This window comes from Panthera tigris, chromosome B4 (genome assembly GCF_018350195.1).
Source record: "Panthera tigris isolate Pti1 chromosome B4, P.tigris_Pti1_mat1.1, whole genome shotgun sequence".
NCBI lineage: Eukaryota > Metazoa > Chordata > Mammalia > Carnivora > Felidae > Panthera > Panthera tigris.
Window position 1 is genome coordinate 118,265,073 of NC_056666.1, and position 21,862 is coordinate 118,286,934.

Here is a 21,862-nt window from a genome sequence, read left to right on the forward strand (position 1 = left end):
TAATAAATACCCTTTACTCCTTAAGATTTCTTTGTGCCTCTTTGTGATCTGTACCTCTCACCGTCCCTAAGCAACCACTGATCTATTTTCTGCCTTTATAGTTTGCATTTTCTAGAATTTCATATAAGTAGAGTTACATAATGCTGTTTTAAATGTTAGAATTTTCTTCTCTGCTTAGGCTGCTCTGGTCACATCATCACCATATGAGTTGTGTTCCTTTGGAGCACTCTCCATCTGAGGCTTGGCAGACCCCTTGCAATCTGTGATGCCTCTCCCTTAAACTGCTCTAGCTGCCACTTCCCTACTCTATCTTAGATAATCTTTACTTGTTTCTTAAAGCCATGAAAGACCCAGGAAGGCTTACATGATTCTTTTCCTGAAGCTCCCTGGCTATGACCTTTCTAGTTTCCCTTCTAAATGGATAATGAATGCTACAGTTCTGATCCTGATAGGCAGTTCTCCAGTTAGGGCCCAAACCATACATACTATGCTTCCCTGACAGTCAAAGGTCAATGAGGGCAAGTGGGGTTCAGATCCTGCCCCATCTAGATTTCCCAGTGGTAGATTGGTAGATCCTTTCTCCGCACTTGTCTGAATGTGTGTGTGTGTGTGTGTGTGTGTGTATGTGTGGGCGCACGCGTGTTGGGTATGCATAGGGTTCTTGCTATATAAAGTTGCAAGTATATGTATTAGCATATTAATTTTGGAAAATCAAGTGCTCAACCCTTTAAAATATTTTGTTTTTACTGTACAAAACAGAATCCGTTAACCTTAAAAATAAAACAGCCGGTTATTTCACCAGCAAAATGGGTTTATTCAGGAATAACAATTGCAATTTGGGACATGCAAGCTATGGCAAAACGGTAGGCAATCCTGGAGAACAAAGGAGAGGACTACTTTTTATAGAGGAAGGGGGGCTGTTGGGAGGGATTGTTATAAACAAATAGTCCATTGGAGTAACCTGGGAGTTTGAAATGTGGTGGCTTCTCATTGATGGAGTTGTGACAGTCTCTCACTGGCTGGGCTGCTGCCTCAGGGAGAAAATGTTCCTTCCTCCTGCTGGGGTAGTCAAGTATAGGCTTCTTCCTGTTTGGCAAAGGGCTGCAAGGAGTTGTACGGCATGAGAACTCCCCCTTCTGGCCTCTCAACTCCATTTAAATGAGGTTTCCTTTATTGAGTTTCACAAATCAAATACAAAATGATATTTGCTCCAAAATTTCATTATTTCTGAGTCATAAGTATTTTTATGACATGACTAAGGTCATGTTATTAAAAAAGTTATTTCAGTTTAATCTAAATAATTTCAAACTAATCCATATCTGAAATGTGTGTTATTTCATCTTTCATATCCTTAATCTCAGCTCGGACTATTGTTAAATTAGATATTTTTTCATTTAAGAAAGCAATTTCTTTCTCTCGTTGTAGTAAGTCAGTAACCAATCTTCCAATGCGTAGTGTTAAATCATTTACCAATGGTTCCAAACGGGAAAAGTCCTTCTTTAGATTATACACCTTTGGTTTTAGATCATTTGCAAAAGTCACGGTCTTCATAACTTTAGCTCTGTCACTTTCTAAGCTTAAAAACCTATCTGTGTGCTTGTTGAAATCATTCTTTAGCTCTGAAAGTATCTTCTTAATAGAGTTAATTTTTTGTGAATTTTCAGATGCTGTCTTCCGGAGCATTGCTGTTCGATCGATGCTACTTGAAAGAAGATCACCTATGTTTTTTACTGTATCTTTTTCTATTTTTTCTATTTTATTTTCTAATTCTTGCACAGAATCTGTCAATGATGTTGCATCAGTTACTAAACCTGAAATACGTCGTATATCTGTTTTTACAGTTGTAATCTTGAGACCAACATCTTTTGCCATGGAAGTTGTACTTTGGTCAACTTTTGTTACATCTTGAGAAAGAGTTGTCAAATTGTTGTTCAGTATATTTTGTTTTTCAGTTATCCTGTTGGACCAGGTTTTCACTTCATAAATTTCCTCCTGTAGACGCTTTAGATGGGCAATTATTTGAAAAGACTTCCACTGTTCCACGATAGCTTCAGACTTCTGACACTATAAGAAAATATAACACCACAATAATTAACTTGATTAAAAGCTTAATATTTAAAATTCAACTTAAATTTTAGGTGCTATTTATTTTGTTTTTTAATGTTTATTCATTTTTGAGAGACAGAGAGTGAGGTGAGGATGGGCAGAGAGGGAGACACAGAATTTGAAGCAGGCTCCACGCCCAGCACAGAGCCCTATGCGGGGCTTGAACTCACCAAATACGAGATCATGATCTGAGCTAAAGTCAGATGCTTAACTGACTGAGCTACCCATGCGCCTCCATAATTTTTGAAACATAAGTTTGTAGCTATTTCAAGTGCTAGAATGAAGGGACCAATGCCCAAGACTCCATATGCATATCTTTATTGTCCTATTACATTTAAAGATTTTATTTTTAAGTAATTTCCACACCCAACATGGGTTGGACTTACAACCCAGAGATCAAGTCACATGCTCTACTGACTGAAAAAGCCAGGTTCCCCTCTCCTATTACTTTTATGAATAATTTCCTGGGTTATCTATCCATGAATAATTCAATTAACTAATTCTTAAATTCCTAGTATTTTAGGCATACCAAGTGTGAGGGACATAAAGATGAGTACAGCTTGGGTTGTGACCTCAACTCAGTGTAGCAGAGGATAGATATGTAAAAAGCAAAACAACCAGAGAACAAAAAAACGATCTCCAAAGTTCTAAAATCCTGTGATTTCAAATACAAGTGGTTCTCAACTTTTGTATATTTCCATGCCATCCTCCTTCCCCACCATCCATTGTAATACTGATATCTATAAATTGTCATTTTGGTTTAACTTGGATACATTAGTTGCTGAACATTTTTTCCCCATCCCATCCAACCCCTAGTTGATGAACATTTTGAGCCACATAACTGCCTGGCAGCTATGACAAGCTGAAATGTAGAATAGTTAACTCATAGTAGTGATTCCCCCTCCTTGCCCATATGTTTGATTTCAAAACATATTTTAGGACTTTTCTCCTCAGTAGGTTTATGCTATGTTATTTAATGGTGGGGAGAGGTGGCCCAAAATATTTTTTGGTAGTGAAGTTAGAATGTGAAAATGTTATTATTGGTGTGACATTAAAGAGTAACCACAAACCGGAAGGAAATCAAGTAGTGATTGCAAAAACACTGTTTTTTTTTAAGGGAAAGGTTTTGCAAGTGTATTTGCTGAAACAGAGCCTCCAAAGGGTGAAGAAAGTAGATGGCTTATTTCTTCTATTTCATTATTAGGTTATTATTTATTAACATATTTACTCTGGTAGAGTAAATGTAGCTTACCAGCATTACACAGTTAAGAGTCCTCAGAAAGAGCTTACTTTATTTTTTAATTATTTATTTATTTTTGAGAGAGAGTGAGGGGAGAGAGAATTCCAAGCAGGCTCCACCCTGTGAGGGAAGAGCCTGCCTAGGGGCTCCACATGGGGCTTAAATTCAGGAGCCCATGAGATCATGACTTGAGTTAAAATCAGGAGTCGAATGCTTAACCCACTGAGCCACCCAGACGCTCCAGAACTTTATTTTTATAAGGATCAGATCATTAAGAAACTGCTAGTAAGGCTCTCTTTCACTTGATAGCTTATAAAAGCAATTTATCATGAACTTCTATTGATCTTTACTAACATATTAACTGAACACAGTGTAGGAATAGTCTTGAAATTGTTTCACCAAATTGTTTTTAGAATTACTTAGGGCTTGTTTAAATTATTTGCCTAGAATGGACAGAAGAGTTGGAGAGTCTACCAAAAAGATTCACAAGATTCAGTCAGAAATTTAAATATTTACCAAATTCCTATCATATATACAAGGTACTAAGCTAGATGCTGTCCTGTAATGGTCAGTATTATCTCAATCTGCAAGTGGAGCAAAATGGTTCAAGGGAATGATGTGGGTCCAACTAGTTTTCCAAAAACTTTGATAAAAGATCTTTGAACTGTAACTAAAGGACCTGGAAATTTTATTAATCTCTAAAATTTAAAACCATGTAAAGCCAGAAGGGGTCTTAGAGATTAAAAAAAAATTTTTTTTTTAATGTTTATTTATTTTTGAGAGAGAGAGACAGAATGCAAGTGGTTTAGGGGCAGAGAGAGAAGGAGACACAGAAGCAGAAGCAGAAGCAGGCTCCAGGCTCTGAGCTGTCAGCACAGAGCCCGACACGGGGCTCGAACTCACGAGCTGTGAGATCATGACCTGAGCCGAAGTCTGACGCTCAGCCGACTGAGCCACCCAGGCGCCCCAGAGATTTTTTGATATAATTCCCTCATTTTACAAATTAAAAAACTGAGCCCCCAAATAAAGTGCCCAAGAACACACAGTTAGTGGCAGAGCCTAGATTGGAAGATTCTGGCCTAAGGCTTTTTCTCCACCTTGCTTTCCCACTCTTGCCTAAACATTTATCAGTTCCTTCTTATGCCCAAGGCCCAAACAATTTTAGGTCATAGTTACAACCTTTGGGTGACTTACAGTCTTCTTTAATGGTGACATGGAGGAGACACATTTGGCAGAATTAGTTTTTTGAATTCTCAAGATGGTTCTATTGATAGATTTCTTGTGATTTTCTCCCCATGATTGAACAGTAGCAGGTTGCATTGTATAGTGGGAGGTCAGTAGCCTCTGGAGTTAGACAGACGTAGCAGTGTGACTACAAGTTTCCTAACCTTGATAAACCCCAATTTCCTCATTTGAATAATGGGTGTCAAGGCTAGCAAAGTTGTAGTGGGAAGTAGTGATAATATGGGTCATGGTAGGTACTCAATACACAGAGCTGTTACTGTTGACAATGATGAACACAGACTTCCTAGCAGCGTTTGACACATAATAACTCAAAATGCTAGTTCTCTCCTCCCTTGCTGTGAAAGCTGCGATGGAGCATTTTGAATCATATTAAATTAATACTTTATAGCTGAACTAAAAAAAAAACAAAACAAAACAGATGATGGGCAAATTTGCAGAGCTTTTGCCACCTGTGCAAATATGAAGTAAGTATATAGAGAAATGAGTTTTTTCCATGTGTTTGGTGAATTTGCAGTATCATTATTTTTAATGACATATTAATCTTGGATCGAGATTATAGATTCATAGAAAGGTAATCAGGTTAAGATGAAAAATAATGCCATTGACTTTGTATCTTACTAGTTTTCCATTAAACCATATGGATAATAAATCAACATTTTTATTTTTCATTATAAAATATAAAAGTACACTTAGTCAACAGCTTACAATCATTAGGCAAAATTTAAGGAAACATTTTTTTAAAATTTTTCTTTGACGTTTATTTATTTTTGAGACAGAGACAGAGCATGAATGGGGGAGGGGTAGAGAGAGGGAGGCACAGAATCTGCAGTAGGCTCCAGGCTCTGAGCTATCAGCACAGAGCCCGATGCAGGGCTCAAACTCATGGACTGTGAGATCATGACCTGAGCCAAAGTTGGATGCTTAACCGACATAAATAGATTCTTTTAAGTTTATTTATTTTGAGAGACAGAAATAGCACACACAAGTGAGGGAAGGGCAGAGAGAGAGAGGGAGAGCGGGAATCCCAAGCAGGTTCTGCACTGCCAGCACAGAGCCCGACAGGGGACTCGACCTCATGAACCATGAAATTACAACTTGAGCTGAAGAGTTGGACGCTTAACCTACTGAATCATCCAGGCACTCCATAAATAGATTTTTAAACTTTGCATCCAGAAGTTAAAAAAATTAGGTGTTTGTTTTGTATAAGTGATTTACTTGTACTAAATTAAAAAAATGGACCCAGTACTATCAGAAATTAACTGATATAAAATTTGTTATCAATTACAAAGATACAAAAATGTGTTTTAGAATATGGTAATCTTCCTTAAAGGAAAGACTAACAGTATAATTTAATATTTGATACACAGGAAGTTCTTGAAATTTCAAGGATCTGTGTTATATAAATAAATGTAAGAAACAGAAGACAAATCAGGTACATCTAAATCTGACAGGTTTTTATAGGAAAAACTGAATAAAGGAAAATATACATATGCACATGTACATAATATGCATATACATGTACGCAATAGTTTTCTCGTGAAATACTTAGAGAAAGGCAGTTTTTGATTCCCTTGTCACTATAGAACAGAATGGCCATCTTGTTTCCATTCATTTTCTGTAACCAGTACTATGGTATATACAAGTTAATACTGATGTATCAAATATGGTAATAGGCCAAATAAATAAATAAAAGTGAAGATCACATCTGAGATATTGGGTTGGAAGCTGAAATAACAAAGTTCTAGTGAAGTTCAGAATCTATTTTATTAGCATTAAAATAAAAGTAAACAAAAACAATTTTGTCAGTGCACACAGATAAGAACTTAAGACATTCAGAAGTCAAGGGATTTAATGTTAAGATTCCAGAAATTAATGCTATGCTTTTAATAGTAGCATTCTTTCAGGCTTATCTTTATGACCCATGGCTGTCTACCATAGGACCTCCTAAACCCAAAACAGAACTTGTTTGGGATTTTTTAAAAAATGTGCAAATTTACATAATAAAACTACCTGACCACAACTACTTTTCGCAATTGACTGCTTTCAAGTTCTTTGTGTTTATTTTTTATAACTATGATCATGCATTTAAACTTATTTTTTAAAATTTATTTAACATTTTAATTTATTTAAAAAATCTCTACACCAAACATGGGGCTCAAACTCGCAATCCCGAGATCAACAGTCACATGCTCTTTCAAGTGAGCCAGCCAGGTGCCCCTCAAGTTGTGTTTAATTCCACTGATATTACATAATAAAACTGGGACTATAGTTGGTTATTGGCAAGAAGACACAAGTAAGAATAGTACTTCCTTCCATATGCAATTGACTCAGTTTTCAATGCTAAGCTTGGACACTTTGATACATCAGTCACCAATAAGAGTCTTATGTGTTCCCCCAACCCTGAACATTTTCCGATTATCATTATTTGAAAAATCTGACTAGATCTCCCCTTAATCACATCTCAGTATGTCTACATCTTATTCCTTATGACTCCATTATATGAGTTAGAATAAAATAAAATCACCATGTAAAACAAATTGGCTTGGGTAGTTTGGGAGCTCTTTAAAACAATGACATATGCTTAGTTACCTTATAGTTACCATAATTTCTCATTATGTTGCTTTTTCCTCTTTAAAATAGGCCACAGGTGTATTGGTATATTTTTATTGTAGATAAAATAATTTATCTAGAGACCATGTATCTAGCAAACTCGAGAGTCTGTAACACAGATAGAACCTTTGAAAAAACAAAGAAAGCCCAGGTATACAAAGATATTCCAATAGTCCATACTTCAGAGGATACACACTTAATTCATAGGGTAAAAACTTCAATAGAAACATCTTTACTTTTTTTTTTTTCTAATTAAAAAAAATTTAAAGTAATCCCTATGCCCAACATGGGGCTTAAACTCATGACCTTGAGATCAAGAGTTGTATACTCTATGGACTGAACCAGCCAGGCACCCCCATATTTACTCTTATTTAAAAATTCTCACAAGTATCTGTAACATATTTTAGAACCTTAATAAAAAGTAAAAATGTTTCCCAGGCTCCATAGTTTTCAAAAAGTACATATTAATTCATAGCAAAGCACCTTAAGTTCCTCCTTGGGCATCTTATTTTTCATTTTAGACAAATTCCCTATGCACTTGGTGGTCTGGATCTTGGCTTGCAGTAAATTACAAAGCAAATGCAGAACTGATTAGGGCAGGCACATTCCCACCCAACCTCGGGCCAATGGGTCGCATCTTTAGGTGGTAATAAGGGTATAAGAAATAGACATAAGGTTTGAAAATATAGCAAACTAGGGTCATTTAGTGAGAAGGGAAATACTCCTCAATAGCTTCTAGCCATGTTAATATATTTGGGTCCAATATAATAGGTGAAATTCATAGTAATGCCCATTAATTATTAGAAAAACATTTAAAAATATTAAGTATATTGCTTTAAAAAAGCAGAGAAGTTATTTTGGAAATATTTCTATTTAAAATGGCCAAAATGAAATAAATTTTATTGCTTAAAAGGGTAAGCTTTGATTATCTGGATAATCCAAGTGTGTGAATATCTCACTTACTTGCTGCTAATGTAGGATAAAGTGAGGCATATCAAAATAACATAAAAGCATGGAAACAATAAGTTTACGTATAACAATATGGTCATCAAAATAAATGTAGTGCATTTAAAAATCATTATCAATTCCTTTATTTTCTGGATTATATTCTTCTAAAGTTCCCTTTTCTCTTGTATTTGAATATACCATAAAATCATGAACTTTTCCTTTTAGAACATCCAGTTCATTTTGCATCTTTAATATGCTATTATCATACTGAATTCCTTCAAGGGTTTTCTGCATCTCCATTATTTCAGATACTGCTTTCAGCATATCATCTTCCATATTAAACATCTGAGTAGTCAAGTCTTCTATTTTTTTTTCTGTCCCTATCAGATCCTGAGAGACCCTGAGAACAGAGCGAATAGCACTTTCAATTGCTGGCAAATGTGTCTTGCATTCTTCAACTTTGGGTTCATAGCTGGAAAGCTTATGAGTCAGGTCTTCATCTCTGGCAAAGAGAGCATGCTGTTCCTCTTCTAACTTTTCAACTGCTTTTGTATCAGAGCCAAGCTGCTCTTCTACTCGCAGAAGATCCTCTTCTTCTTGTCTTTTTACTGTTCTAATATTTCTTAGTGTGCTATCTTCCAAATCTTTTAGCCTTTCAGTGAGCAATTTTATTTCTTGTTCAGCTGAGTTAATTTGGACAGTAACTTGAGAATGTATGTGTTTTGATTCTGATTTGAAAGTGTCTGTATTAACATTCATTTCATCTAGGCTTCTTTTCCAGAAATCTGAAACATTCTGGAATTTCTCATTAAGGCTTTGCATCTTTTGGGTGAGCAGCTCTTCACTATTTTGAATGTCATGCATGGTACTTTGCAGGCTGGATACTTCCTGCTCAAACTGGGTCACCAAGGACATGGATGATGCAGCTTCCTGCAGGATACTTTCAGTAGACTCAAGCTGTATTTATAACACAAAACAATTCCCAAAGCTACTTAATAACTTTTATATTAGGGAAACACACTTTAACAATCACACCCCCAGTTCAAATTCTGAATATGTCTGAGATATCCAATTATATCAGAAGCATAATGACAGAAAAACATTTTAAATAAATGCGATAGATTAGCACTATGGTAGAAAAACATGCACCTGAATTTATAAGTCTAAATATTTGCACATTTTCATGGAAGGATATTCAAGAAAGAAATAATGTCAAAGAAGCCTGAAGTATATCACATTTCCTTCTTTTCTTACTCCAATGGAGAGCAACCTAGTTGTCATTTTTATAGTTATTTGGCTTTTTTTAGAAACTGTAACCTAGTTAATTCTAGTTAATCACAGAATTCTAGTTAATCATAGAATTCTAGTTAATCATAGATTTATTTCTTAAGTTCTATGATTCTGGAAGAGTTTGTGCCTGAAAATTTCTTGACTGACCTCTTACAGAGAAGGTACCAGAATCAGATCTTATAGCTATAACAAAGGCAAAAATGAATAAAAATCATGTTCAGTGAGGCAACTCACATCAAATAGTAATCTGTGCTAATAAGTATATTTCGGTAAAGTTTCTGGCATCTCCTCATATGTGCCTAGAATAGAGACAGGTCAAGCTGTGGACCTCTTTTAGTCTAAACTTACGTATAGATAACAGCCTTAGAGACTACAGGAAGGTCTAGAATGATCATTAACTTATTAAATATTTCAGCATAGTGTTGAAGACATAATACTATAAAAGACATGGTTCTGCCCTTAGGCAGCTTAGTTTAATTGAGGAGAAAGCCAAGTCTACGTGTGTTATGACAGGGGAAGAATTATGGAAGCACTTACATGGGGCACCAAAACCAGACTTCAATGATCAAGGAAAATATTCCAGAAGTATTATCTAATGTCTGCTTCTAGTTACTTTTTTAAATCATCCTACACACTAGAGCCAAATTAAGCTTTTAAAAACTGCCATGAACATGATGGTACAACATTAAAAAACCCACAATGTTTCCTAATACTTCTAATATGATAAAGTCCTAAATTTATCTCTATATGCTATTCTTCCCTCCTTGTTGCTTAGCTAAGTTGTCTTTCCTTTAAGGTTCAGACCAGATCTCACCCCTCAGTGCAGCATTCCTCCACAGCCCTAGCCCTGACAGCCCAAACTCCTGGAGCACCTATTGTGTTGTGTAATTTGACACCTGTTTGGTACTTAGCACACATAATTAAAGAATTTTTGAGTGTTCGCTCTGTGCCAGACCTTGTGCTACACACTAGGTATGAAAATATAGACATAATATGGTTCCTGACTTTATAACAGGACAGAAGAGACAGCACTTTGGATCTTTTACATCACATTCTGGAGATCTATTAAGATTTATTGATCATCGGGGTGCCTCAGTCGGTTAGGCGTCCGACTCTCAGTTTTGGCTCTCATGATCTCACAGTTTTGTGAGTTTCAGCCCTGCATTGGGCTCTGCGCTGACAATGCGGAGCCTGCTTGGGATTTTCTCTCTCTCTCTCTCTACTCCTCCCCTGCTCATGCTGTCTTTCTCTCAAAATAAATAAATAAACTTAAAAAATAAAAGATTTCTTGATTATCCTCTGTTCCATTATTAGGCATCAGGGGTATAGAGATAAAAAACACAGTGTTGGCTCTAAAGAGCAGTAAAGGAGGCAAATTAATGACAACAAAAACTGACAATAGATTATGATTCGTGTCATGACAGAATTAGCATGGGGAGAATGGATGCTTTGAGGGGAGATCAGCAGTCTGAAATGAGGAAAGGCTTAGAAGTGACTCCGAAATCTGACTCTTCAACAGACTGATGTTATTAGGTGAAGATATGAAAGCTTCTAAATTCCTTGGGGAAGAAAGCATGTCTAATGCTTTTTTGTAGCCCCTGTATCTTATGGTATAAAAAACATGTTTGTTGATATTTAGGAAGAATGGCCATAAACCTTCTAGGCCTACCCAGTCAAGATCTGAAGCAATCCCAGGTGAAAGCTAGGAACAATGTGTGACCAAATATAATAAAACCACTCTGAAGCCTTGTTTAAAAATTATTTTTATGGGTGCCTGGCTGGTTCAGTCAATAGAGCATGCAACTCTTGATCCCGGGGTTGTAAGTTCGAGTCCCACATTGAGTGTAGACATTACTTAAAAATAAAATTTTCAGGGGCGCCTGGGTGGCTCAGTCGGTTAAGCGTCCGACTTCAGCTCAGGTTATGGTATCACGGTCTGTGAGTTCGAGCCCCGCGTCGAGCTCTGTGCTGACAGCTCGGAGCCTAGAGCCTGCTTCGGATTCTGTGTCTCCCTCTCTCTCTGACCCTCCCCCGTTCATGCTCTGTCTCTCTCGATCTCAAAAATAAATAAACATTAAAAAATAAATAAATAAATAAAAATAAAATAAAATCTTCAGGGGTGCCTGGGTGGCTCAGTTGGTTGAGCATCTAATTGGTTTCGGCTCAAGTCATGATATCACGGTTCGTGGGTTCGAGGCCCATGTTGGACTCTTGTGCTGGCAGTGTACAACCTGCTTGGGATCCTCTCTCCCTGCCCCTCCGCTGCTCACATGCTCTATCTCAAAATAAATAAACTTAAAAAAAAAATAAGATCTTTAAAAAATTATTTTTAATGTACACATGTAGCTATAATACAAGATCCTTTAGAAAATTTTTTTTTAATTTTTTTTAACATTTATTCATTTTTTGAGATAGAGTGTGAGTGGGGGAGGGGCGGAGAGAGAGGGAGACACAGAATCCGAAGCAGGCTCCAGGCTCTGAGCTGTCAGCACAGAGCTCGATGCGCGGCTTGAACTCACAAACCGTGAGATCATGACTTGAGCCAAAGTCGGACACTTAACCGACTGAGCCACCCAGGCGCCCCTAGAAATTAATTCTGAGAAATATCTGTACATCAGTAATACTGTTAGTTGTCTTAATATCAGCATTTTGAAGACGTAAGCCTATCTTCACCGAAGGTAATTTCCTATTTAGGCTGTTTATCAGACCATCATTGTAATCTGGACGCACTATATCCCAGTAGACCCCAACCAAGTACAAGATCAACTTTTCACCATAGTAAAGGTCTCAAGATTTAATCTAAAAATACATGGTGTTTAGCATGCTACAATAATTTGCATTTAGGGGCTGTCAATGTATCCTAATAGTTTTTTCATATTTTTTGAAAAAGGGCTTAATACCTTAAATTTATTACTATTTAAAGTTTTCCAAAAGTTTGCATATACATTATATCACATCTGATCCTCATAAAAATCCTGTTATTCTCATTTAATAAATGATGAAATAGAGGCCAAGAGAAGTTAAAGTTATTTTTCTAAGGTCACACAGTTGTGATGAGAGCCCACATCTAGTTGTTTTCCTCTCCTACTGATTATGCTGGCCTTTAGGACCAGCTTTGCGAAAAGGCAGCTATTGTTGAACTACTCCTAGGGAAGACTGGGAGAGAAAGAGTTTTGCGAAGACTGAATATTTCTTGGATCCCATGATGATATTTTAAAAATCTGCCTCAAAAAGCATTTTAATTGCCACCAAATTTTTCACTTAAAAAGGAAGTCTTTCTTCAAAATTTATTTTCAATAGCTTTTAAGTACACGGAGTTCCTATCTCCTGGGATTTTTTTTTCCATAATTTTTCTAATTCTATAAATATGTGTGTGTGTGTGTGTGTGTGTGTGTGTGTGTGTGTATACATATATATATACATATATAGAGCATGCAACTCTCGATCCCGGGGTTGTAAGTTCGAGTCCCACATTGGGTGTAGACATTACTTAAAAATAAAATTTTCAGGGGCGCTTGGGTGGCTCAGTTGGTTGAGCATCTAATTGGTTTTGGCTCAAGTCATGATATCACAGTTCGTGGTTTCAAGCCCCATTACATATTTTATAATTTTATAGCCCCAACAAGTACAACCAGATTCCAACTTGAGCCCTATGTCAAAATACCCATTCTTGCAGCCCTATGCAGCTTCTTTCCAAGGCCCCTAAGCTTACGCTCTACGGAATCCCCTGACATATGTGAGAGGTGTATAATTTTCATCCATGGCTTTTCTCTTCTGGGGGATTATATACTAATTCTGTGCATGAGGCTGCAGGAACTCAGACCCTCCATTTCATTTGTCTATTTTGTAAATCCTTGTTCACCTTGGTGCCAAGCACAAGTCCTTGTCTACCTTATGACATGAGTAAAGGTTTAGTGAATGAATAAATGAACAAAGAAGGCATGTTTCCCAGTGATAGCTTGATTTCTGTTAGCCAGACAAGACCTCCATGATGCTTTATTGGTTGCAGCTGACTTCTCCTGAGAAGCATGGCAGTTAAAATTTTTTTATCTGTCTCACATATCTAAGAATTCCAGCAATAATGCATCTACATTTGCAGGTTTAAGAAACACAACATACACATGGATTTTAATTTTCATTTGGCTACAGAATCAATATTTATTTTTATATTAGTCATTATTATATGCAGATGTATATAAATTTACGAGCTGGAAAGTGAAGAAAAAAAGCAACTGATGGATCTTTGCCCAAAAAGTCCATTCCTATTCTAATTTTGTACCTACCTAAAGAACAATTATATTTTCAGTACCCTAGACACTTAAATAGAAATTTGGAGTCATATCAATATGAGAATATTGGTCTTTTTAAACAGTAACATATATTATATTAAAAAGAATCCTTTCCTTTCAAAATAATCTGAGTCTAAATTGGATTGAAGGGGAGAATGTAAAGATGTAGGAAAACCAGTGAGAGTTAAGACAGTAATGGTCTAAAAGGCAGGAAAAAGGAAATTATGAACTGGGGTAGAAGTGTGGTAGTAGGGAAGAAAAATGGGAAAATCTTCCCAAATAAGCCAATTAATAATTACCTTTTCTGAAATTAAACTGATTTTACTTTGAAGTCCTTGGAACTTGTTGGTTTCTATTTTCAGTAACTGGTATTGGCTTTCCACCTTTGCAAACTTTTCCGACTGCTGAAATACAAACCTGGAAAAGAAAAAAAAAATTCACTACCTCCTAATTTATATCCATTTAAGTTAGAATTTTTTAAAAAAGTTTATTTATTTATTGTGAGTGTGTGCACAAGTGAGGGAGGGGCAGAGAGAGAGAGGGTTAGAGACAATCCCAAGTAGGCTCCATACTGTCAGCACAAGTCAGCACATACAAGTCAGAGCCTGACTTGGGGCTTGATCCCATGAACCCTGAGATCATGACCTGAGCTGATATCAAGAGTCGTATGCTTAACTGACTGAGCCACCCAGGCCCCCAAGTTTGAATTCTGAAGGAACATTTTATACTTCTGGTAAGGACAACATAAATTCTGGTATGAGTGGTGACAGCCTTTAGTAGTTTATTTCAACAAATTAATAGAAAGTGAAAACTATTCCTGTTCAAGTCTAAGTTCAGGAGTGAGATGGTGTGATAGTTGTATGCACAAGAAATATTTTGGAGGAAGAAACGATGAATTATCTAGAACAAGATATGGGATCCCTACTATTTTTCTCAAGGCTATATATGGGTAATATCTAGAAAATAAGTGTTTTCATACTGAAATGTAGAAGAGTTACCTATATAAAAAAAGTATTAATTTTTTTTTTTAATGTTTATTTTTGAAAGAGAAAGAGAATGAACGGGGGGGGGGGGGTGCAGAGAGAGGCAGACACAGAATCTGAAGCAGGCTCCAGGCTCTCAGCTATCAGCACAGAGCCCGACGTGGGGCTCGAGTTCATGAACTGTGAGATCGTGACCTGAGCTGAAGTTGGACGCTTAACCGACTGAGCCACCCAGACAACCCCCCCAAAAAGGTATTTTTAAACTAAAATGTAGAAAAGAAAATAAAATTGGAATAGGACAGAGAGATGATGATTAGAAGTCGCAAAATAACAATAGTTAAAACTATGAAAACAGGAGTCATTGTCAAAGTGGTGATATAATGCAATGCCGGGAGTATAAGCTCTACAATTAATTATACTCAACACTGCGAGTCATATAGGTGTACTTTATTTTCTACATAAGTGTACTTTAGATAGATGCCATTTTAAAATTGGATTGTATTCTTCATCTGATAAAGTAGCAAAGGGTAGAAGCATAAAAAAGTTATCCAAATCTTAAAAACAATAAATAGAGTTTGTATAGGACTTGAAATAAGCAAACACAAAAGAAATGCTTTGGATCTAATACCATTTTGGTTCATCTACTTTGACTCAATTCTTTGGGCTCAGAAAAAGCAGCGGTTAAAATTCTTTGTGTTATTTATTGAGTCATCAAAAAGCAGTGGAGCAGAACCATATGAAGAAAGCACTTAAATTATAGTACATAGACCAGTGGTTCAAAAGCTTTGCTACATATTGGAGTCACTTGTCTGCTTTTAAAAAGTCTCATGCCTGGATCCCACCCACAGAAATTCTGACTTATGTGGTGTAGGATGTGACTTGGATATCAGAAATCTTCAAAGCTCCCCAGATTATCTGAGTATTCAGTCAAGCTGAGAACTACTAATTGATAGTGTTTTATGAAATTGACTTCCATTGAAAGACAAACATTTAAAGATCCCAAAACTCAAAAGAAAGATGAAAGACTTCTGAGGTTTGCGTACCATCGCTAAGGTGATGTTTCAGACTCATAAATGTCATTATTAGGCTAACTTGCTATAAAACTGTCCAAAACTAAAATGAACTTTTTGCTTTTTGAACAAATGTTTACAATACTGAATGAAATAAGTTTCTTTTGATGATGGCTAATCTCTGTCCTATGAGATAACAGTGAATTGAGTAAGCCCAGGTTACATAATTAGCATAGATTGACTTTTCTCCTATGTGCTAATATGATTTTTATTTTTATTTTTTTAAAGTTTTTATTTATTTTGACAGAGCCAGAGAGAGCACGAGCAGGGGAGGGGCAGAGGAGAGGCAGACTCCCAAGCAGGCTCCATGCTGTCAGTGCAGAGCCTAACACGGGGCTGGAACCCGTGAAACTGTAAGATCCTGACCTAAGCTGAAATCAAGAGCAGGTTGCTCAACCGACTGAGCCATCCAAGTGTCCCTAATATGATATTTATTTATTTAAATGTTTATGGGGGGGAGGGGCAGAGAGAAGGGGACAGAGGATCCAAAATGGACTGGGAGAGCAGAAAGCCTGCTTTCTGTTTGTGAGGCTCCAACTCACAAACTATGAGATGACCTGAGCTGAAGTTGGACGCTTAACCAACTAAGCCACCCAGGCACCCCCCTAGTATGACATTATTTTTTTTTAACTTTTTTTTATAATGTTTTTATTTATTTTTGTGACAGAGAGAGACAGAACATGAGCAGGGGAGGGGCAGAGAGAGAGGGAGACACAGAATTGGAAGCAGACTCCAGGCTCTGAGCTGTCAGCACAGAGCCCAATGCGGGGCTCGAACCCACAGACTGTAAGATCATGACCTGAGCCGAAGTCGGACGCTTAACTGACTGAGCCACCCAGGCGCCCCCCACCCCCCAGTATGACTTAAATAAATTTCTGGTTATTAGAAAATGCCATTATCCTAATTTTCAAAGATGAATGTATAGACTTCTTTTTTATATTGGCTGTTTCATTCTTGGATTTTAAGAGATTCTTTTCAGAGTATAGGCTTACTGAGATTAGACAGAGACCAAGGATGGAGAATACACTAATGAAATAAGTCTAATTTCAGAGATTAGTTTTATCATCCTTTACTCCAGTGTTACTACAAGGATTTATCCTGTAGATCCATGTGTTTATTCAGAATAAAATCATTAGAAGAGACTTTTGTGAAGGTTGATCCACTACTATAACACATTATAGCACTTTTCATTTTATTAAAACTTTTAATGCTGGCTATTTCTGGACTTCTCTTTAACATTAAAATATTAAGCAAAACCTTGGAGACAACTATGTCATATTAGTGCAAATATCTCTGATGATAATTTGTAGTTTTTTTTTTCATGGCTAGCTTTTCAACAGATTAAAAAAAAAAAAGACATTGCTACATATGAATAATAATGCATGTAAGTAAAAACAAGCATAAAGATGGGGCGCCTGGGTGGCTCAGTCGGTTAAGCGTCTGACTTCAGCTCAGGTCATGATCTCACAGTTTGTGAGTTTGAGCCCTGCATCGGGCTCTGTGCTGACAGCTTAGAGCCTGGAGCCTGCCTCGAATTCTGTGTCTCCCTCTCTCTCTGTTCCTCCCCCACTCATGCTGTTTCTCTCTCTCCTTCAAAAATTAATAAAAACATAAAAAAATTTTTTTAAGCTGATTTTGTGCTAGTAATGAAAAAAATGAAAAGTGGTTTGAATGGTGCTGAGTTAAAATACATTTATTTTATTTTTCACTTAGATGTGCCAGGCACTATTCTAAAATGATTCATATTGGTGCCTGGATGGCCCAGCTGGTTCAGCATCTGACTGGCTTAGGCCATGATACCACAGTTCATGAGTTTGAGCCCTGCATCGGGCTCTGTGTTGACAGCTCAGAGCCTGAAACCTGCTTCAGATTCTGTCTCCCTCTCTATCTGCTCCTCCCTAACTTGTACTCTGTCTCTCAAAAAAAAAAAAAAAAAACAAAACAAAAACATTAAAAAATTTAAAATGATTTATAAATATTAACTCATTTTAACATTAAGGAGAAGGATGATTTTCTAGAAGTCAATGCTGACAGAAAGTAGCTTCAATCCTGAAAAACTAAATTTTTGAAATTGGCATCCAGAGTAGTGTCCAAAGGGCTTTGTCAGAGGCGTATTCTAACAGAAGTTCAAGGCCCCCTTATTCCCAATCTTCCTCAGTTTAGATGAGACAGACAGGGTCTACTAAGGGCTATAGCTTCTAGTTAGAAAAGGACTATAAATAGTTCTGGACTAGGGATTTTTATTTCTAGGATCTTGGCCTCTTAAGGATTAGTATCAAAGGGAGGAAGCATATCATACTGGTTAAAAGCATGGAGCTGAGGGGCACCTAGCTGGTTCAGTAGCTCAGTTGGTTGAGTGTCTGGCTTTTGATTTTGGGTCAGGTCACGATCTCACAGTTCATGAGTTTGAGCCCCATGTCAGGTTTGGCAGAGCTGCTTGGGATTCTTCCTCTCCTCTGCCCCTCCCCTGATCACACATGCTCTCTCTCTCTCAGAAAAAAAAAAAAAAGGTATGGAGCTGAGCAACTTTGGCTCTGCTATTTACTAGCTGTATAATCATCTTGGGCAAGTTATTTATCTTTGTTATAGTCTCATCTGTAAAGTGACTTCATAAGATTGTTGTAGAGAATTTAATCTCTACAAATTTATGCAGTTAGGACACTACACATCAGCTATTCTCTTATATGCTGGCCCTTTCTTTCAGACTGCTTTGTGCAGCTGCTTTTCATCCCTATGACAAGCCTATAGTAGTATAAAGGATCAGCTTTCTCCACTGCTTACAGCTGATGGAAGTTCCACATCTGTTCACTGTTGAAACCAGGGTTGGGTTTATAGTAAATGAAAGATGGAATGGATGGATTAGACCCCTTACAGGAAGAGAAGAACACCCTTATTGTTTTTTGGCCTCTTCTCATTATCATATAGGAAAAGATACAGAAGAAAGGGACCCAGGTTAATTGGCTACTTTAGTGTTGGCCTTACAACACTTCACCATCAACTCCTTCATCTATCTATTGTTGTCTACAGACACCTCAGATTCAGGGCCCTGTAGCACAAAAAAGTGTTCATTTCCTTAGGGTGTTGATTCTACGTAGCTCCTTTAGTAATCTTAGATGGTGGCAGATAGCTGACTGAGGACTTAACAGGGTTTCTCTGGCTTTGTTTCAACTTAGTAATGAAAAAGAGGCAAATAAGCAAAGGAAGTTGTTATAATGGACCTTATGCAAGAAAGGGAGTTCCAGGGCCACTAAGGTCAGTATCCACTTAGCCTTCTGTTTCATACTACAGCTTCATTTTCAGGCACAATACTGAATGTTCAGGAAAATAGTAACCATATTCCATTTTTGAAAATCAAGGCATTTAAAGCATAACCCTTTCAGATAAAACTTCACTAACAAGAAACAACGGATAAAAGATGAAAAATGAGGTTAGTGAAAATTTTGAATGTAACTTGTGTTTTTATTGTGAGCACTGACAGTAAGTTCCTGCACTAAAGTGTCTACCTTTCAAGTTTTCCTTTATAGATTTCTGTTAGTGTGTTTTCCCAGAATAGTAACCAAATTACTGAAAAGTTGAACATTTTATGATGTAATTTGTCTTATATGAATATGGGTCTTTGGATAATTAATGAGAATAAATTCAGTAACTAAAACCAATTGTATTAGGTTTCAGAGAGAAGGAAGCAACATGTACAGATGATCCCCAACTTAAAATGGTTTGACTTAAATTTTTTTGACTTTTTGGTCATTCAGTACAAACTGTACCTTGAATTTTGACCTTTTCCTGGGCTAGCAATGTGATCCTGATCCTCTACTTGGTAGGATCCTCTCTCCTGATGCTAGGCAGTGGCAGCCTTTAGCTCCCTGTCTGCCATGTGACTAAGAGAGTATACAACTGATTCAAGTACAACCATTGTGTTTTTTCACTTTCAGTATTAAGTTATATAAGATATTCAATTCTTCCTTATAAAAAAGGCTTGTTAGATGATTTTGCTCAAGTGTCTGCTGATGTTAAGCATTCTGAACACATTTAAGGCAGGCTAGGCTAAACTATAATACTTGGTAGGTGAGGTGCATTAAATGCATTTTGGTCTTATGATATTTTCAATTTATCATGAGCTCACTGGGAAGTAATCCCATCCTAAGTCAAGAAAGATCTGTATCTTTTAGCCTATTACTGAATAGCTTTCTCAGTAAAAAAGGGTTCTTATTTATCTAAAGAAATTCATGCATTTTATTTATATTAAAAAATTTTTTTAATGTTTTTATTTTTGAGAGAGAGAGAGAGAGAGAGAGAGAGAGAGGAGGAGCACAGAGAAAGGGAGACACAGAATCCAAAGTAGGCTCTGAGCTGCCAGCAGAGTCCAACGCTGGGGCTCGAACCCACCGTCTGGGGGATCACTACCTGAGTGGAGGTCAGAAGCCCAACTGACTGAGCCACCCAGGTGCGGGACAGTCATGTATTTTAAGACATAAGAGCAGTTTATTTACAAGAATAAATTTAGTCTTTAAAATCAAAATATTACATAAACAAAATATCATATTGCTAAGATGAATAATGTCTTTTTTTTAAAAAAGCACATTCAATAACATTCAGTTTATTGTAACAAATCTTTTAACTTCAACTCAGTCACCAGTAGAGTATAATTCAAAATTTAGTACCATCAAAAATGGTCTAAAGGACATCCAGGGTCCCTTCTAGAATTCTTTTACTCTTGAAGATGAATAACTATCTTCTAAATACTTTAAAAATCAATTAAAAGTGGAGGAAATTTTAATTTAAAGCATCAGTCCTGTTATTAAGATGAAACAGGTTATTCCTCAAGAAAATGGGGAAAATACAATTAATAAGTTGGTTTTAAGGTTATTTCTAATATTCATTGTTCTTATAACAATGTATGGCTATTTGCTTGGTTTAAAAACTATAGATGTTCAGTTTTCGGTGAACACCAGAACTACACTTTTGTCATTTCACAGTAGTCAAATTCAATCTGGAATTTAGGAATACACCTTAAATTCATAACGCATGAACGATGATCAACACATGAGAAATCCTCCAAACTCTGAGGTTATCATTAACCGCTTGTTGCCCTGAGATCATAATAACTTCTTTAATGGTTGCAAACCCTGCCATTAGGCAGTTATGGGGTGAAGGTGGGACAACTGCGTCCAAGACAAATAAATGTACAGCGGACAGGAAATGGTGGGTTACACGAACGGAAAAGCTTTCGACGCGTAGCAAGCGCTTAATAAAGTTTGGCCAAATCTGCATCTCTTAAGAAATGGCCGACTGGTTCCCAGGCCTTAGTTTCAACTCCAGTTGAGTGATCAGGGCACATTACTAATACAAAGTAAAAATGAGTTGGAAGAAACGAGCGAAAAGGAAAAAAAAAAAAAAAAAAAAAAAAGTTGGGCTGTCCTTTTTTTGAGGCAGAGGAACCGAAGCCGCACGTCTGGGGTTTGGAGGTCAGCGGGATGCTGAACCGCGCGGCGCCCAGGGAAGAGCGGGGCGACCGTCGGAGGCCGGACCCAGGGCCCAGACAGCCTCGCGTCCACTTACCAGGCCAGGCCCAGGCACGTCCCCAGCGACAGCAGGCTCACGCCGGTCCGGGGGTCCGCCCAGCCCCCGCCTCCACCGCCCCGGGCCTCGGGGTTCTTCCCACCGTCGCTCCGCTTCCCCGGCTCCGAGGGGGCTCCCTTGGGTCCCGACTTCTTCCGGCTCTTCACCTCGAACATGTCTGGAGGTCCGGAGGACGACAAACCCAGAGAAGGGAGCTTCACCCTGGGTGAGCGGGACGCCTCAGCAGTGACCGCGCCCCCTCCTGGACTTAGCGCCGCCCAGAAACCTGTCCCCTCCTTTCCCGGCCGTTCTCCAGCTTCACAGACTCCTCCAGCCTCCCGCCAGCTAAGGCACCTGGAGACCTTATTTCCCCTTTCCTCAGCATTAATGCCACAAACCTGAAGAAATCGTGGATTCCGGGCGCGCGCGGCGCGCCCCGAAGCGAGGGGGCGGGAAGGGGCAGCGCGCGCCACGTGGAGCGCGCCGCCGCCCTCCCCTGTCAAGGGAGGGCGGCGGCGCGCC

The 21,862-nt window shown here is 37.8% G+C and overlaps 1 protein-coding gene across 3 annotated transcripts; it reads right to left on the reverse strand.

Moving 5' to 3' along the window:
* Positions 1 to 778: 778 nt before the first annotated feature.
* On the reverse strand, positions 779 to 21,811 carry LOC102964052 (IKBKB interacting protein). Of its 3 annotated transcripts, XM_042992969.1 has the most exons (4): positions 21,739 to 21,811; positions 21,341 to 21,562; positions 14,028 to 14,145; positions 7,515 to 9,106 (listed from the first exon to the last, which is right to left on the reverse strand). In XM_042992969.1, exons 2-4 carry the CDS (start codon positions 21,514 to 21,516, stop codon positions 8,270 to 8,272), a joined length of 1,131 nt encoding a protein of 376 aa, XP_042848903.1. In that variant the 5' UTR covers positions 21,517 to 21,562; positions 21,739 to 21,811; the 3' UTR covers positions 7,515 to 8,269. The 3 variants fall into 3 exon arrangements, with proteins under 3 accessions (XP_042848904.1, XP_042848903.1, XP_042848902.1); XM_042992970.1 differs by lacking the exons at positions 7,515 to 9,106; positions 21,739 to 21,811 and adding an exon at positions 779 to 2,064 and having other exon boundaries at positions 21,341 to 21,731; XM_042992968.1 differs by lacking the exon at positions 21,739 to 21,811 and having other exon boundaries at positions 21,341 to 21,731.
* Positions 21,812 to 21,862: the final 51 nt, after the last annotated feature.

Coding starts and splice junctions, on each gene's coding strand:
- LOC102964052 (XM_042992969.1), bottom strand. CDS start 21,516: ATGTTCGAGGTGAAGAGCCGGAAGAAGTCGGGACCCAAGGGAGCCCCC. Junction 14,146..21,340: donor ACGTGCCTGGGCCTGGCCTG/GTAAGTGGACGC, acceptor TTTCTTTTCCAG/GTTTGTATTTCAGCAGTCGG. Junction 9,107..14,027: donor TCAGTTTAATTTCAGAAAAG/GTAATTATTAAT, acceptor TTATAAATACAG/CTTGAGTCTACTGAAAGTAT.